General features: G+C 35.5%; 2 protein-coding genes across 3 annotated transcripts; one reads left to right on the top strand and one right to left on the bottom strand.

Moving 5' to 3' along the window:
• The first annotated feature begins 4602 nt into the window (after positions 1-4602).
• On the top strand, positions 4603-10026 carry LOC115955359 (uncharacterized PE-PGRS family protein PE_PGRS20). Of its 2 annotated transcripts, XM_031073467.1 has the most exons (3): positions 4603-4723; positions 4855-7306; positions 9629-10026. In XM_031073467.1, exon 2 carries the CDS (start codon positions 4892-4894, stop codon positions 7124-7126), a length of 2235 nt encoding a protein of 744 aa, XP_030929327.1. In that variant the 5' UTR covers positions 4603-4723; positions 4855-4891; the 3' UTR covers positions 7127-7306; positions 9629-10026. The 2 variants fall into 2 exon arrangements, with proteins under 2 accessions (XP_030929327.1, XP_030929326.1); XM_031073466.1 differs by lacking the exon at positions 4603-4723 and having other exon boundaries at positions 4730-7306.
• A 3094-nt stretch (positions 10027-13120) lies between these two features.
• Positions 13121-14542, bottom strand: LOC115954927 (nuclear transcription factor Y subunit B-3-like). The gene is made up of 2 exons (XM_031072930.1): positions 14145-14542; positions 13121-14057 (listed from the first exon to the last, which is right to left on the bottom strand). Exon 2 carries the CDS (start codon positions 14003-14005, stop codon positions 13388-13390), a length of 618 nt encoding a protein of 205 aa, XP_030928790.1. The 5' UTR covers positions 14006-14057; positions 14145-14542; the 3' UTR covers positions 13121-13387.
• Positions 14543-17014: the final 2472 nt, after the last annotated feature.

Below are 17014 nucleotides of genomic sequence, written 5' to 3' on the forward strand. Positions count from 1 at the left end.
GTGCACTCTCACAGATCTTAAACACATTCGCTGAACATTTGATGTGATTCTAAACGTTGAAGTGCTTATAAAGCAAGTATGTGACTTTGAAGCGTGATGTTCAACCACTGATAGGATTTTGAAAGTCTAAGATCTGTCTTAGCAGTTGCGCATTTGAGAGAAAGCGGTCGCAGGGGTAGAGGACGGCGCTACCAGCAATTGAAGATGGTGCTACTAGGATTTCAGATTTCTCTCTTCAAATCACGAGGCTTCAAATTGGGAACATTTGTTTCTTAATGGATGGGTCTCCTGAAATGGGTTAGTAATGGGTGGATTTTTTTTTTTTTTTAATGAGTTGGATTTTGTGTTTTGATTTTTTAATATTAAATTTGATGTCACGTCATTTAAAATTTGCCATGTCATAGTTCCATTAGACATCTAAGCATTAGGACTAATGGTTATTAACAAAATAACTAATTGTGCTCGTTTTTTAAACTTAAAGGATTAATTGTACTCACTTCAAACTTGAGGGACTAAGAGCCCTCGGTAGGCAAACTTGAGGGACCAATAGTGTAGTTTCGTCTGAATAAAATAGTATTGTGTAATTCAATACATGTGCCTAATATTTATAAATTTTTTTTTATACTCAAAACCATATAACATTTTTTGTTTAAGCTTTTTCCAATTATGGAATTACTTTGTGGTTACTGGTTAGAATTTTTTTTTAAAAAAATTCTAAAAAATGTGGGGTTTAATAATAAACTTCTGAAATTTTGGAATTGATTGGAAATCAACAATGAAATTTAAAATGTAATTTACCATTAATTTCCATAAATAATAAATATTAAAATGCATCACACAATTGTTAACAGTAGTAATCATTGTTTAGAAAGCTTATATAGTTATGTTAAATTATTAATTAAAATCAAGTTTTCATTAAAAAAGAATAACTGAAGAAGCTTTAACATTTAAGGCCATTATTTCAACATTAAATGTTTTCTAAAAATTCATATTTTGGTGTTTAGTGTGCTTCATCAAATTTTAGTTAATGAAAAAACTTTTTTTTTTTTTTTTGTAATTACATAGAAAATGTAAGCTACTTATAAAAAAAAACTTCGTAATTAAGTGTTAACCTGCGAACCAACCTAATCACATAAGGTTGAATATTGATTTAATCAATGTCGATCAAGACACTGAGAATTATCAATTGATTTAGTGAGGTTGTGTTGGTTGAAACTATGGTGCCTCTAGTAAAAGGTTTAAGCCGACGGTTTAAGTGTTGTTAAAGATGGTGAGCTTATGGATATCTTAAGATCTTTATCAAGTATTCGTCAAATCATACCATACTAGAGACAGAAGGTGACAAACAATGATGATTGGCAAGGCAAGGCTTTGTGCAGACTTAATTATGGGTTAGGTGCATCAGTTTAACTTATTGAATTTACTCAACGTAGAAGAGCATCAACGACAGCGGTTGCAAAACAATTCTATTTTCACACCCTAAAATTTACTTTTGCTACTTTAATATGGTATTTGACAATACATTTTACATCACATGTTCTACTTTCAAATCCTATTCCTTTATTTATTCATTTATCTCTCTTCCTCTTTATTAGGCTTTCTAATATGAAGCTCTCTTTTCTCTCTCTCTTCCTCTTCACTAATTTTATCTCTCTCTTTGTTTGAAACTAACCACTACATGTTGGAAATATGGTAATCAATTAAAACTTGATACAACAAACAATATCCCAAATAATTAGCAAGAATGTAAAGAAGTAATAACAAAATAAATATATGTAAATTTAGGAACAATCTCTCAATGCTATAGAATCACGCAAAGAGTATTGTCCTCAAAAGTTGATTCATGCCACTCTAAGTAAAACTTAGTGCGATCGGTTCTCTTGGCTAAACAACCTCCCAAGATTAGACTATAGAGTCAACCTTTGTGATACACGCGCTTCTACTCACAAAGGTTTGTGTGAGTGCTTTATCTTTAGCACACAAGCCCAAGAATCCTGGGCCAAATGATTATAGTTTGGTGGACTGGGTTTTGGTTCACCGCAACTAAAAGGCTGTTTAAAAACCAAGTGGTGCACAGGGCATACTTCTTACAATACACATAAACTAGCAAACGAGGATATTTGTATTGAACAACAATCAAAACAACAAAAGTAATGCAAAGCAATCAGGAAATATACAAAGTAATGGTTAGGGATCCTCAAATTAATAAGAAATACTTCATTAAATTTTCTTTATTATGATTATAATATGCTCACTAAGACGTGATAAAAGGTTCAAGTAAGCTCAAAAATTACAGACTTAGATGGCTATTCAAGTCTCTAAGACTTGCAAAGTTTGAATCTTTTTGAATCCGAGTATGTACTATAGTGGCTGTTTCTGGGATACTGGGAGATGATTTACTAATTTCTCTGAGTTTTTCTCGACAGAACTTTCTCAATGATTATGTTGTAATTTCTCTTTCCTTCTTCACGATCCTTTCCCCCCTTTTATAGTGTTATTTTTAGGGTCCCGGGGAACTATTGATTCCCCTGTTTTGCCCCCTGGGTACCAGAGCCCGTTTTGTGCCCATCGCTCAGAAGGTTGAGTTTTCTCTGTTTCTCATTTTTTTCTTCATTTTGGTGTTGTTTCCTCGAAAGCCCATGGTTGACTATCTATTTCAGAGTGCACTTGTTTTTGATGTCACGTTCCTCATGGTTCAGCTTTTGGCCGTCCTTCTTCTTTATCTTTTTTCTCAAATGGGAGGAATCCCACTCTACTGGTTCGAAAGTTCTTTGCTGCTACTCCCCTTTTTATAGCCCTTTATTCTGGTTCCTCGAGGTACCGTCCACTTGCGCTGTGAGAGGTCACTCCAGGCTTTCTTCTTTTTCTTGCTGAATCTCTGGTACCTGAGAAGGACGTATCTATCCTCTGTTTCTTGTGTTTTTGGCTTTTCCTTTGAGCTGTCTTAATCCTCTCTTGGCTATGCTACACGCCTCAAGGATCCCGAGCCTTTGGCAGCCTCTGGGGATCCCGACTCAGCTTTCTTCTTCTCCAATCTTCTGATCTGGGCTTCTTTTCTTTTTCTTCTTTCTTTTTTCATAGGCTTTCGGGCTTGTCTTTTTTTTATGGTTTTTGGGCTTCAAGCCTTTTGGGCTTACCACCTCTTTTCATTTTCTATGGCCCCTTGTGTTTATTTCTTTGGACCTAAGTGCTGTGATTTTTTGGACCTCAACAAGGTTTAAGAACAACCTTATATTGTCTTTTCTTAAAAACAAATATTCTTGTAGAAAAATATGTGGGAGAGAAAGATAATAGAATTGTGTATATCTAAATATAGAGTAGAAAAAAAAACTTATGAGAAAAGGTGTTGTGATGAGTATTATATAGGCTTCTTATGAAAATAATAGTCTATAGTTATTGGTTACTAATAACCTATAAAAGTCCAACGACTATATTATTAATTATTACTTAAGTGCTATTTTTCTCATAATTGCCCAATGGCTATTTTACTCATAAATTGCCAACGGCTAAAAAAAAAAGTGTTTGGAACACACCCCCACACCAAGACTACACACGACCACCAAAACCAATCACAATCACACCATTTGTGTTTGAAACTCACCACCATTGGGGAAAAAAAGAAAATGCAGAACACCATCTGAAACTCACCACCACCGAAGGAAAAAATTTAAGTCGACCCACGACTCATTTACCAGTAGCCAAAATCATCCCATGACCCACCAACATAAACCCACCAAAATCATTGGCGTCATAAACCTAGACAACTCAGATCGGCGATGGCGAGATGGCAAGCAGAGGTAGAAGGAAGTAAAAAAATGTTTTTAGTTTTGGTATTTTGGTCCCTACTGTTGTACTAGTAGAATGGTACGGCCACAAACGCTAAAAGTTGTTGGCATTTGAGACATCTCATGTAACTTGTTTTTTGGTATTTGGTGTGTTAAATGCTAAAAATTTAGCCTTTAGCATACTTGATGCTAGTGCTCTAAGTGAACTTGTAAAACCATTCAAATCGATGAATTTAGATACATGACAAATTAATATATATATATATATATATATGTCCAAATATTCATTAAAAAAAATATTACATCCAAACAATTAGAGTATTCTATTTTTTTTTCTTTTTAAGTCCAATGAGAATGAGTTGGGTGGATTTCAATTAATTTATAAATTCCATCATCATTAAGTAAAGGAATTTTGAATTGAAGTGTGGTGACATGATTTTTTTAAATATATAAACAATAGAAAATGTTTTTTTTGGATAATTCAATAGTTACAATAAAGAAGATGATTTGAACCATAAATATTATGTTCATATTAGATGATATTAACTACTAACTAATTCTTATAAAATAAAATAAAAATACTAAACAAATTTAATTAGAAAGCTCTTGACTAATAACAAGGGAATTGACATGACGATAAAAGGTAATAATTGCCATTATAAATTATGGTAAAATTTATAGGCTAGTGTTAAGTGTGAACGTGTAATAGGCGGATGAAGAAAGAGCAAAACGCACCGCAGCTTTTCGTTTAGCCCAAACGAGAACTATACGGCATTATTTTAACAGATTAAACAAACATCAAAAAAAAAAAACAAAAAAAAAAAAAAAAAAAAACCCAGAGAATTCAATTCACACCCCTTCACAACTTTCCAGATTAGGGTTTCTCTCTCTCTCTCTCTCTAGAAACCACAAACTCAGAGTCTCTCTCTCTCTCTCTGGTAAGATCTCTCACTCTCTAAATCTTTTTGTTTTTTATGTTTCTGATTTCTCTGTTTCCATAAACAAAAAAAGAAAAATATGCTTTAATTTCGTACTCTCACACTCACCACAAAAATTTATTCAAAAAAAGAAGAGAGAACCGTTTCGTTTTGAAACCCTAGAAGAAGATGGACGAAGGGGAGGGAACGACGGCGGATCAGATGGACCAGTTCCATCGGAACGAGGCGATATCCGCCGTCGCCGACGTGGCCTTTCTCGGCGAAGAGGAAGAGGACGAAGAGGATTACGAGGATTTGTACAACGACGTCAATGTCGGCGAGGGGTTCTTGCAGACTTTGAAGAAGAACGAGGAATTAGGGTTTAAGGAAGAGGAGGTTGAGGAGGAGAAGAAGTTAGAGTCACCACCGAAGGTAGCGCAGGAACAACCGCGTGGTGCTGTTTCGATTCCTGGTGTGGGTGAAGGTAGTGGGAATGTTAGGGTTACGGGTTCTGGTGGGTATGGTGTTGGTGTTGGTGTTGGTGTTGGTCAGAGTAATCAAGGGTTTAGAGGGAATGAGATGAAAGGGAGTGGTGGGATTAGGGTTGAGTTAGTTCAACACAGTAAGATCAATGAGGTTGTTGAGGAGCAAAGTGGGTTTAGCAATAGCAACAACAACAGCAATAATGTGAATATTAATGGTAATAATAGTAATAGTGGTGTTGGGCATGCTGTGCCTGTTGGGGTTCCAGGGAACATTGGTGGTGGGCAACAACAATTACATGGTGGTGTTGGTGTTGTTGTTGGTGGTGGTGGAGCTAATGAGGGTGTGGTGAGGCCTAGTGGGAATGTGAATGGGTTTGGGAATAGTGGGGGTGGAGGAGGAGGAGGTGGAGGTGGGGGGACGATATTGTTTGTTGGGGATTTGCATTGGTGGACGACGGATGCAGAGTTGGAGGCGGAGTTGTGTAAGTATGGGGCAGTGAAGGAGGTGAGGTTTTTCGATGAGAAAGCTAGTGGGAAGTCGAAGGGGTACTGTCAGGTGGAGTTTTATGACCCTGCTTCAGCGACTGCGTGTAAGGAAGGGATGAATGGACATTTGTTTAATGGTAGGCCGTGTGTGGTGGCATTTGCATCTCCTTTTAGTGTAAAGAGGATGGGGGAGGCTCAGGTGAATAGGAATCAACAGATGGCCCAATCTGGGGTTACACAGGGGAGGAGAGGTGGGCCTAATGATGGTGGGGGTAAGAATGGTGGGGGTGGGGGTGGTGGTGGTGGTGGTGGTGGGAGTAACATTGCTACTGGTGGGAATTATCAAGGTGGGGATAGTAATAATAATAACAACAATAATAATAATTATAATAACAATAATAATTATAATAATAATAGAGGTTATGGGAGAGGGAATTGGGGCAGAGGGAATGGGCAAGGAGGAATGGGGAATAGAGGGCCAGCTGGGCCAATGAGGAATAGGGGTGGTGGTGGGATGGGAGGGAGAGGTATAATGGGTAATGGTGGTAATGGGTTTGGTCAGGGTATTGGTGCAACCCCACCTTTGTTGCACCCTCAGCCAATGATGGGTCAGGGTTTTGATCCGGCATTTGGTGGGCCTATGGGGAGAATGGGAGGCTATGGAGGCTTTCCTGGTGCTCCAACACCTCCATTCTCAGGGATTTTGTCTTCTTTCCCTCCTGTAGGAGGTGTTGGTTTGCCTGGAGTAGCACCACATGTGAATCCAGCATTCTTTGGAAGAGGGATGCCCATGAATGGAATGAATGGAATGGGCATGATGCCCACATCTGGTGTTGATGGACCTAACATGGGAATGTGGTCAGATCCTAGTATGGGTGGATGGGGTGGTGAGGAACATGGTGGTGGGAGAGCTGGGGAGTCAAGTTATGGGGAGGAAGCTGCGTCTGACCATCAATATGGTGAGGTGAGTCATGATAGAGCAGGTTGGTCAAATTCGATGAAGGAAAAAGATAGAGGTTCAGAAAGGGACTGGTCTGGGTCTTCTGAGAGAAGGTTTAGGGATGATAGAGATCCAGGTTATGATAGGGAAATGCCTAGAGAAAAAGATATGGGTCATGATTCTGACTGGACAGAAAGAAGGCACCGCGATGATAGAGACATTGGTCGAGAACGGGATAGGGAGCGTGATCGGGACCGAGAGCGATCCCGGGACCGTGACCGTGAGAGGTCTCGTGATAGAGACCGTGACCGTGAGAGGTACAGAGATGACAGAGATAGGTATGCTGATCATCATAGGTACAGGGACCGGGAAGTAGAGCATGAGGATGAATGGGAAAGGGGCCGATCATCAAGGACTCACAGCAAGTCACGGATATCACAAGAGGAGGAGCATCACCGTTCAAGATCAAGGGATGCTGATTATGGGAAGAGACGGAGGCTTACCTCTGAATAACTGAATCAAATGCTTCTTATTTGTTGAACAGCTCTGGATTCATCATGATACTTGGACTCTCCTTCAAGTGCTGTTTGTGGGGTCCTTGATTTGTTGAACAGCTGTTCTCACTTCATTGTCTGAAATTTCTTTACTGCTTCTTCAACGCAGGAGCATGGTTCCATTCCTGCGTGAAGAAATGTAAGTTGCTGAGATCCAATTTTGTTTTCCCTTTCATATGGTAATTGTTGGATAATGATCATGAGTCTTCTCTAACTGTTGCATGCTTCTGTTGTTGTGCACTTGACGCACTGTTACTCATACTTGTGCATTATAAAAATGCTCATTCAGATGCTTGTACTTGCTTGTTGGAATTTTTTCCTTCTAACTTTGCTGTACTGTTTTGTTGCTTCTTAGTCTTTAACTGTAGAGAAATTTGTCTGTGGCTTATGAACCTGTCAATAGTTCACAATATACATGTGCTGATAGTGATGCTTGTCTTTTATTTTGGGAACTTTTTACACCATTTTTGTTCTTCCTGTTATTGTTTTATGCCACTGCAATAAACAAACTCTTTTTGTTGGCTACACTGGTACAGAAGCTTGTTGCCTTTACTAACCTCTAATTTCGCTTATCTAGAGTCTCAGCTATATCTTAGAAGCTTTGCTCTTTCTGCTAACTTTTGACTTCATCAAGTTGCTATGCTCTAGTTCCTATCAAGTTACCAGATCCGTTTATGTTTATCTTATCTTTGGTTGACAATGAAGTACAAATTCTTTATTTTTTTGTTTTCTTTGGAAAAGAATTCTCCTTATATAAGTGGTTTTATATACAATTTTAAAGATCTTGAGATGTTGCACAAGGTTTCATCAACATTTATGACCCTTTTTTTCCCCCCTGTTTTAGTTTTCCATTTCTTTCTCAATTTTGATGTGCCTAGTTTCTCTCATTATATTTATTATTTTGTGCACCTTGCACTTAGCGTGTGCCTTTTCCTAGGTTTTCTTGTTTTTAGCCACTTTGTTTGCTCTTAAGAGTACCTTTTAAAATAATAATAATAATAATAATAATAATAATAATAACAACAACAATTATTATTATTATTATTATTATTATTATTACTTATTTCTTTTTAAAATGAAAGAGTACAGTCTACTTGAATGGAGTCAGAATTTGGTTATGACATCACCATTACTTCACTGATTTATGCACCATAGTTCCCTCGAAAGAAATATGTCAAGTGGAAGTTCAAAACTCGTACCACATTGATGCAGTTTCTTGAATTTTTAATAAATTAGTATTTTTTTAAAGATGATTTGTGAAAATATCTGTAGCTTTTAGAAACCTTAATATCAACGGCATCAAACTTACTATATTAAACTTTATAGATCACTCTGAAGGATGAGAAGTTACTAATTAAGAAAATGAAAGGAGGAGATGCTTCTCCCCTCAAAGAAGTAAAGGGAGGGTGGAGGGGAGATGTTGCTTCATCTTTCATTTGCCTTCTTTCACATAGTTATTCGGGCAGTACTATAACTGTTTATGTGGATTTGCTCAGGATAACCTGTCACATGAGCTTCGGCAGGTGTAACCCCACCACTATACTATTAATGTTGTGGAGGGAGAGGAAAAAGGTGGGATGCTGAGCTAGATGGAAACTCACTCAAAACCATTTTCCTAGCCCGTTGTATGATTGGCTGTGTGCACTAGGCAATATTGCATGGATTCTTTCTTGGATTTTATTGAATTTTCAATTATATTCTGTTTAGAGGATCTAGTTTATACATCAAATGTAGATTTTCTCTAATAAATTTCTTACTTATCAAAGAGAGGGAGAAAATTCTAAACATTCCCATTGTTTGCCCAATCAGGCAGACTTGGAAATATGTTTCATTTATCCTGCCATGCTGAAATTATTCATTTAAAGTGAAATTGGTTTGGAATTTTCTGTGCCCTGTTAAGCATACTAAATTATATTTCCATTGGGCCATACTGCCATAGACAGTAACCCAGAGTGAACAATTAAGTATAAGCTATGCTAAATAGAGTTAGTGGGCCACTATGTATGTACCCCTGATTTAGCTTACCTTTCAGTAGGCATATTTTGACATAGGCTGCCAGTGGATGCATTACTTTTTTATGTGCTCCTAGGTCCTACTTGCTTTGGAGTGCTTGCTAATGTTTACGGTGACCATGGAAGTGAGATCTAGTTTACATTTTATCAATTCTTGTGGATCTAGTTGTTCACATAGACCTGATTTGTTGCAGAGGAGATCATATTCTTCTTTATGTAAAAGCAACTTCCTTTGGCCTTCTTATGTTTATCATGTGTTATAAAATTTAGACAGACTAGTTTATATATGGTGTATATGAACAAGATTTTCTATTTTTGTACATACTTTCTGGTTCTGTTCAGGAGGACTTACTCGCGCTGTCCTTTATTAATTTGGCGCTGTTATTGCTTTCTGTTTATTATTTGTTATTATAGGAAATATGTTCATCATCTAATTCTTTGTTTCATAGCTTGAAGGATATTTGATCACTGGGGAACTAAAGCTGTTCAGCAGAACTCTGAGTTGCCTTGGAGATAAAGAGGACTTCAAACTTCTACTTGGGAGAGACATTGCATGGTGTTTACTGGTTGGCCTACATTGATGTGGAAGCGGAACTCTTTCTTAAAGTTTTTAGCTTTCTTTTCATTTATGTTTTAGTTAATTAGAACTTGATCAAACCAATGTTGTGGATGATAATGTTATGGCTTGAAATTGCTGAAGTCTGAAATGTGGTAGATTGTTGTACAACTTAAATGTATGAATGGTGATGTAATAGGATTTAGTTGTCTAGTTGGTAATGTTCCTTTTCTGATTGTCTAGTTGTATCCTTTCACCCCTATTTTTTTTGTTTCTAGAATACCATGTTAGCCATGCAAATTTTTTGTGAAGATGTAGAAGTAGAATACTAACCATTTCATTTATGCAATTCTTTCGACCCTGGAATTGTATATACTACATTGTATATATCGATATATTGAAGTTGAGCAAATTTTCATAATGTGCATACCTGCTCCCTTATTTTAAGATGTTCAGATATTTTGTTCCCCTTTTTATTTAGACACTTAGGGTGTTTGGAGTGGAGGGAGATATCGATTTGGATACCCGTATAATTCCTCTACGGGTTTCATATGGCTGTGGTTCACATGTTGTGGGAGGGAATATGTAGATGTCTAATGCATAAAATAATTATTGGGAAATGAGAGGAGAGTAAAAGAGAAAACGGTTGAAATATATTAAAATTTAGTAAATTTTGGTCTTTTTTTTTTCACTCCTTTGCTCTCCCCTCATTTTCGTCCATCCAAATCTAGGGTTAAATCATCCAATCATAGTGTTAAATTGAGAAGGTCAAATGCACCTTGGGTGGAGTGGCTAAAATTTGTTGTTTTGGAATAATAGCAAACCCTCCATGGATGTGATGGTGTGCAAGTTAAAGAGCACAATTGTTGCATCTACTTTATTCTCACAATCACCATGCCGATTGGGAGATCTAAAAGGTTGCATTTTGGAGTGCAGGAATGGAATCAATATAGAGATTGTGTTCTCTCTGAGTATTTTGTATATGCAACCATCAGAGATAACATGCCTCCATGTTGCTTACAGTTGCCTTTTGAGACACCACAAAAGAACATGACCTATCCTGTGGGTGAAATTGTAGTGGATGTGTCTTGTCACCATATATGAGGCGTAAATTACAAAAAGCTATTCCTTGTAATATTCTAGCTATGGATTCTCCAAACTATAGGTGAACAATTCAAAGCAAGAGTATTGTGGTTTTCAAGAGCCTAAACTAAGCCTAAAGTTGAGACTGCAAAAGGCTAAATAATTACTCAAGGGAAAGCATCAAACAAGGAAAAAGGATATTGGTACTGTCGAATTTTGGTTACCTACTCCAAGCTATTATGCTGTCATCCACATCTCCTTCAAAAATGTACCAATGGAGAAGACATTAGATGCTAGTGCTAAGCAATAAAATTCATGCAGCTTACTGTTGGGGTTGACTGAGTTACAAGGTTGATATGAACCATAGTGAAAGGCATCAAAAAGTCCTGAGGTTACATGAAATTCTCAGTTGGGCCCAATTTGTGTTATCAGTCTCTTTCATATTAGAATCCAACCATCCTAAAATTTTGGTTCGGTCCAGATTGGGCTCTCCAACGACTCTGTAATTTACTGCTCTTTATTACGTTCCTTTTTTCTTGGGTGAAGTTGGTAGCTGGTTGAAAGTTTTGATGGTGTTAAGTACAGCTTGATCATGACCCAATTCTGAACCTGTTCACAAACCTAAAGGAGTTGAATTATCCAACTCTAGCAACCATGTACTTTGCTGCTTCCAATAAGTGATTGCAAAATACTCGTGAGACATACAAATTACAGTGATTCTTTTAATACATAAGTCTTATTAACGGGTGCTCTTAGGACATTTGTTAATGAATCACTTTAGGAAAGTTTTGATACAACTTTTATGAAAAATAAAAAAGTAGTAAAAAAAAAAACAGTTACTTTTTTATTTTCCTATAAAAAGTTCTTAAAAATATTTCATTCATTAATTTTTCTTTTATATATATATATATATATATATAATTTCTTTTGAAGTGTTTTATTCCTTACTCCACACACCATGCTTGGCCGTTGGGTAACCCATTGCATTAATAAGACACATTTATGTTGTACTTGAAAAATCAGTTGTCTAAAATTTAGCTCACAATTATTTAAAAAAAAGAAAAAGGAGAGATATAAGGGAACTGCATCTCTAGGTTTTTGGGATAACTTAATTTTTTTTAAACTAAGGCTTAAAAATGTTCCAAGGTGTCTTGAAATATTATTCACTAAAATTTCAAGGTTTTTGTTAATGAATGCCTTAAGCACACGTTAAGGAGGTTAAGGGGGCTTCTAGGAGATCTCACTTTTATTGGGAAATAACAAAATTTATTAAAAAAAAAGGCTTTTGCCAATGAATGCACCGAGAAGAATGGTTAAAGTGCATTTGACGTTTTATTAAATAATATTTTTATACACTTTTTAAAAATAAGGTCAACATGTATGAAAATATAAAAAAAATGCATATATAACCACAAATAATTTGCGCTGAACGTGTAAGTCAATGAATTATTAATAAATGTATTTTTTTCTTTGAAAAATGTGTATTACAACTCATAATTAAACATTTATTAATTTTTAACTAAATCTCTTAAAATATTTGCTAACATTATCTATTAAAAAACTAGACGTTAGGTTAAAAGTGACATAGTATTATAAAATTCTACCTTAACGATTGTACTTAGACAGTCGTTAACTAGAACCAAACTTCAACCCATTACCAAATGGAACAAACAAAAATTATAGTTCATGATTACAAATCTATGGCACTGTAATTTTACCTTCCCATTCCATTATATCCTCATCTTTCACCCAAGTTTCAAAGTAAAATTCCTACCAACCTACTCAAGCATAAATTTACCCACTCACCTACCCACCATAGGAAGAACCAATCTCATTCTATTCAAACAAAAAATAAAACTATCAAACCTCGTACATTCTCTAACCCCAAATTAAAAAATATATATATATATATATATATATATTCAAAGTAGAAAAGATTAGAAATAACACAACAAATTTAATAAAAACAATATTGGCTTTAATTGACACTAATTTTCTGCACATGTTTTCCTTATTCTCTCTCTCTCTCTCATAAGAGATTTATGGATTTTTTTTTTGAGATAGTTTCAACCTATGACGTCCCCTCTGATAATAGTTCTTTATCATCAAACTAAGACACCAATCAGTTTTTGGTGTAGGCGAGGATTGAACCTCAAATCTCATATTCAACCATCAGAGACTTTACCAGTTGAGCTAATTAGAACCCACAAGATTTATGGAATTAAATCTTATACATACATGAGAAAAGCATTACATGCACCGGTTACATAAAATAACTAATAAAACAACCGACAATGATCTGAATCAACTTCTATTGTATCCAAGTTCGACAAACCTAGACTCGTTGCGTAAAAATTATACATATATATAGAAGGAACGTTAAATACAAGTAATAATAGGAACACATAATTTACTACAATTTTGTACCACAACTTGTCACGTGACGAGTTATAATTAGTAAAAATATGATGATAGACTAGGTGAGAACATACTTTTATCAATCACAACTCACCACGTGTGGCAAATTATGTCTCTAGCATTACTCTGATAAATACACATGTTATCGTAGTTATCTTGATCGACCTGTATTGGACCCGAGTCCTACGTAGCTGGGTCCACTTAAACCACCGCTGTTACTGCCACCACCGCCACCCGCCATATGATGAAACCCACCAGAGCCATACACGTGTCCTTGATGAATCATCATCCCCATCCCACTACTAGTACTACTACTACTCACTCCATAAACATCACTTCCATTTCCCAAACCCACACTCACAGTCACCGACGAGGCGCCACCGGGGCCGTCCTTGTCACGCGCCGCCACAGTCTTCTCTCCTTCCATCTCTCTGAACCTCTGCAAGTAAACCTTCAATGGCTCCACGTAGTCCTCGAACCCAAGCGTCGTCATCGCCCAGAGTAAATCGTCGCCGTTGATCGTCTTCCTCTTCTCTCTCTGGCACTTGTCTGAGGCCTCGCCGGTGATGAAGCTGATGAACTCCGACACGCATTCCTGCACCGTCTCCTTCGCGTCCTTGGAGATCTTCGCGTTCGCCGGGAGCGCCTTCTTCATGATCCGGCTCACGTTCGCGATCGGCAAAAACCTGTCCTGCTCACGCGGCGACTGCTCATTGGCCGAGCCGCTTCCTCCGCCCCTACCGCCGGAATCGTTGTCGGAGTCCGCCATTGATGGACCTTGGAGGTAATTTTCTTCAATTCAAACCTTTTTTTTTCTTTTTCTGAAAAAAAAAAAAATTTAGAGTCGTGAATTTAGATAGCGAGTTTAGAATTCAGTAACAAAAGCAAAAACCGTGTAGAGAGTTTACGGTTTTGAAGTTAGCGGAAATTTCGGGTTTCGGAGAGTGATCGGAAAATTAAAATGACGAATCGGAGTTTTGAGAGAGAGAGAGGGAGAGAGAGAGAGAGAAATTTTGGGAGCGAAAATGAATTGAGTTTGGGTCCGTTGGATCAGAGAGTTAATAATGCGAATCCAGGGTGACACGTGGAGTGTTGTGGACCGTTGTTAGTCGATAAGTGTGTGTTTTCACGGACGGGTTTGGAGCCGTCCGATTTTGTGAGTGGAGGGTGATGTGGACCGTTGATTTCGCATCTTGGCACGTGATCGGTCTGACCTGGATTATGTTTTTATTTTATTTTAATGATTTAGTCAATTGTCTTTGATTTATTTATTTATAAATTTCAATAACTATGCAAAGGGTTAAGATGCATATTAATCACCGAATTCGTTTACATTGTTGAGTGATTTTATATGAATATTCATTTTAAAAACAAATTAGTGATTTTATATTTTTTAAAACTATGAATATTCTTTTTCAAAACAAATTAGTGATTTTATATTCAAAGATTCAAAATTAAGTAGTGTCATTTCTTACACAAAAAATAAAAAAAGTAGTGTCTTTAAAATTTTGTATTTCTTGTATTGTTGTTTGTTTTATGCCTAATTATATAATGTTGATTTTTTATGTTTTTTTTTTTTTTTTTTAAATACTAAGTATTTTTAACCCATACACGGAGAAAGGAGAAGAAAGTTTTTTAAAGAAATTTACAGTGATTTATATCTAAAATGACCTAACTTTTAGATACACAATAATAAATAATAAAGTATTTGCTTTTGAGGATAAAACTTAAATACAATATCTTAAGTGTAATATAATAAATTTAAACATATGGTTGTATTAACTAATAAAACACAAATACAATTTATTTTTCTTCAAGGCAATCAAAAAATTTTTTTTTTTTTGCTTAATAAGAAAAAAGGGTATTCGGTATGAACTCATCGACCTTAAACTATGTGATAACAATGGATAATACCTTGTATACCACTGGGGCCTTGATAGGATTATTATCGGGAGTACAACACATTTGTTAAAGTGCCACCATTCGAACCGCTCAAGTCCTACCAAGTATCATGTGAAGCGATAAGTGGTATGTATATACTAAACTTAAAGTATTGTATTCTAAGCAGTACTCATTAATATGATACTAATTATATTTATTGTCACTTGAATTTATAATTTTTTTAATAATAAAATTGGTAATAGCTAGAGTGCACAAACCTTCCAGTTAATATTTTATAAGAATCTTGCACAATCTTAACGCAATTAAATTTGACTTGAGTGTTATTGGTTGTCACGGACTCACGGCTTGCAAGAAATGCTGTGTGCATTTTGTGCCTAAAAAGAATATGCTTCCTTTTCTTTTTGTTGGTTCTGTCGACTCTATTAGTATGTACTGTATAAATGAGACTTGCTTATTTTCTTCTTTAGTTTCTTGATTTCTGTAAGTTATTTGATGTAAGAAATAAAGCATATAAGGGTTTATTTATTTATTTATGAATATGTAAGAATATAAGGTTCACACTTCTACTTCTTTATTCTCTCTTTTCAAAAGGAGGTCAACCATATTTATGTGACCCAATAAGAATTATGATGAACAACTAAGTTCTCAAGACTTCAAGAAGATTGTGATCACTCAAAAAAAAAAAATTAATTTTTTCTTTTCTTAAGGTGCTCAGACTTGTTCCTCAAGCAAGAACCTTATTTTCTAGACCGCTGATCAGTTGCATTTTTTTGAGCCATTCGAAAGTGATTGTAATAGACATCAACATTTCTTTGGGCTATATTGAAGAAGTCATGTAAAAGCTTCTCTTAAGATAAATACGACCAATTTAATGGTCCTGAATTTAATTGGTTTATCACTTTGTGCTTTTAGTTTCCTTAGATGGGTCAAGCTATAGAATGTTATAACTAAATAAAACCTATATAGTTTTTATGGAGAGTGTAGGTTTCTTTAAATTAGGAACAGTATAAGAATTCATTAGATATTAATATTTCCATTCTCCCCAAAAAAAAAAAAAAAAAAACACAGATAAAACTTATATTTTTTATTTTTTAAATATCACACATTTTGACAAGACCAATGAGTCCTATTTCTGATTTTTTTTAAAGTTCAACCCTCTCTCTCTCTCTCTCTCTCTCTCTCTCTCTTAATTTTTTTGATAAATAAATGATGTTCTAGCCTTTAGTCAAAGATCAAACTATCACCTCTCTATTCACGAGGCACCTTAGAAACTCTTAAACCTATAGGGTGGTGGATGGAACATGTGATTTGCAGGTTTATCTCACATTTTAACCACTGAGTACTAGTGGAGAGTCACCTACTTTTTTTCTTAATTGCCTATAATCTATATATATAATAATAGGTAAAGCAGAGAAAAAATCCAATTAAATTTTAAATTAGAATTCAATTAGTGTCTAATTTTACGTCAGGTGTCTCATCTAATCTAAATTTTAGAATTTTGTGCCAAGTGAGTTAATTTAGGTAAAAATTGAATTTCAATTAAAGTTTAATTTTGTGCCATGTGTCCCATCTAATTTAAATTTTTAAATTTTTGTGCCAAATTAGTTAATTTAATGTAAAAAACGAGGAATCCAATATAATAAACCATAAAAAAATAATCATATAACTAAAAAAATTCAAATTTATAAGTCATATATATATATATATATATATTACTCCCTTCGTCCCACATTGTTTGTCCTCTATTCCATTTTGGGATATCCCAAAATATTGTCATGTTTCTAAAAATAAAAGTTATTAATTTACTAATGTTCCTATTATACCCCTATTGATTTACTAATTCAATTTCTTGATAAATTTATTTAAGAGTAGTTTT

This window comes from Quercus lobata, chromosome 8, assembly GCF_001633185.2.
Source record: "Quercus lobata isolate SW786 chromosome 8, ValleyOak3.0 Primary Assembly, whole genome shotgun sequence".
In the NCBI taxonomy this organism is placed as follows: Eukaryota; Viridiplantae; Streptophyta; class Magnoliopsida; order Fagales; family Fagaceae; genus Quercus; species Quercus lobata.

Bases quoted from the DNA above. Each gene is read 5' to 3' on its own strand.
- LOC115955359 (XM_031073467.1), top strand. From the start codon at position 4,892: ATGGACGAAGGGGAGGGAACGACGGCGGATCAGATGGACCAGTTCCAT.
- LOC115954927 (XM_031072930.1), bottom strand. From the start codon at position 14,005: ATGGCGGACTCCGACAACGATTCCGGCGGTAGGGGCGGAGGAAGCGGC.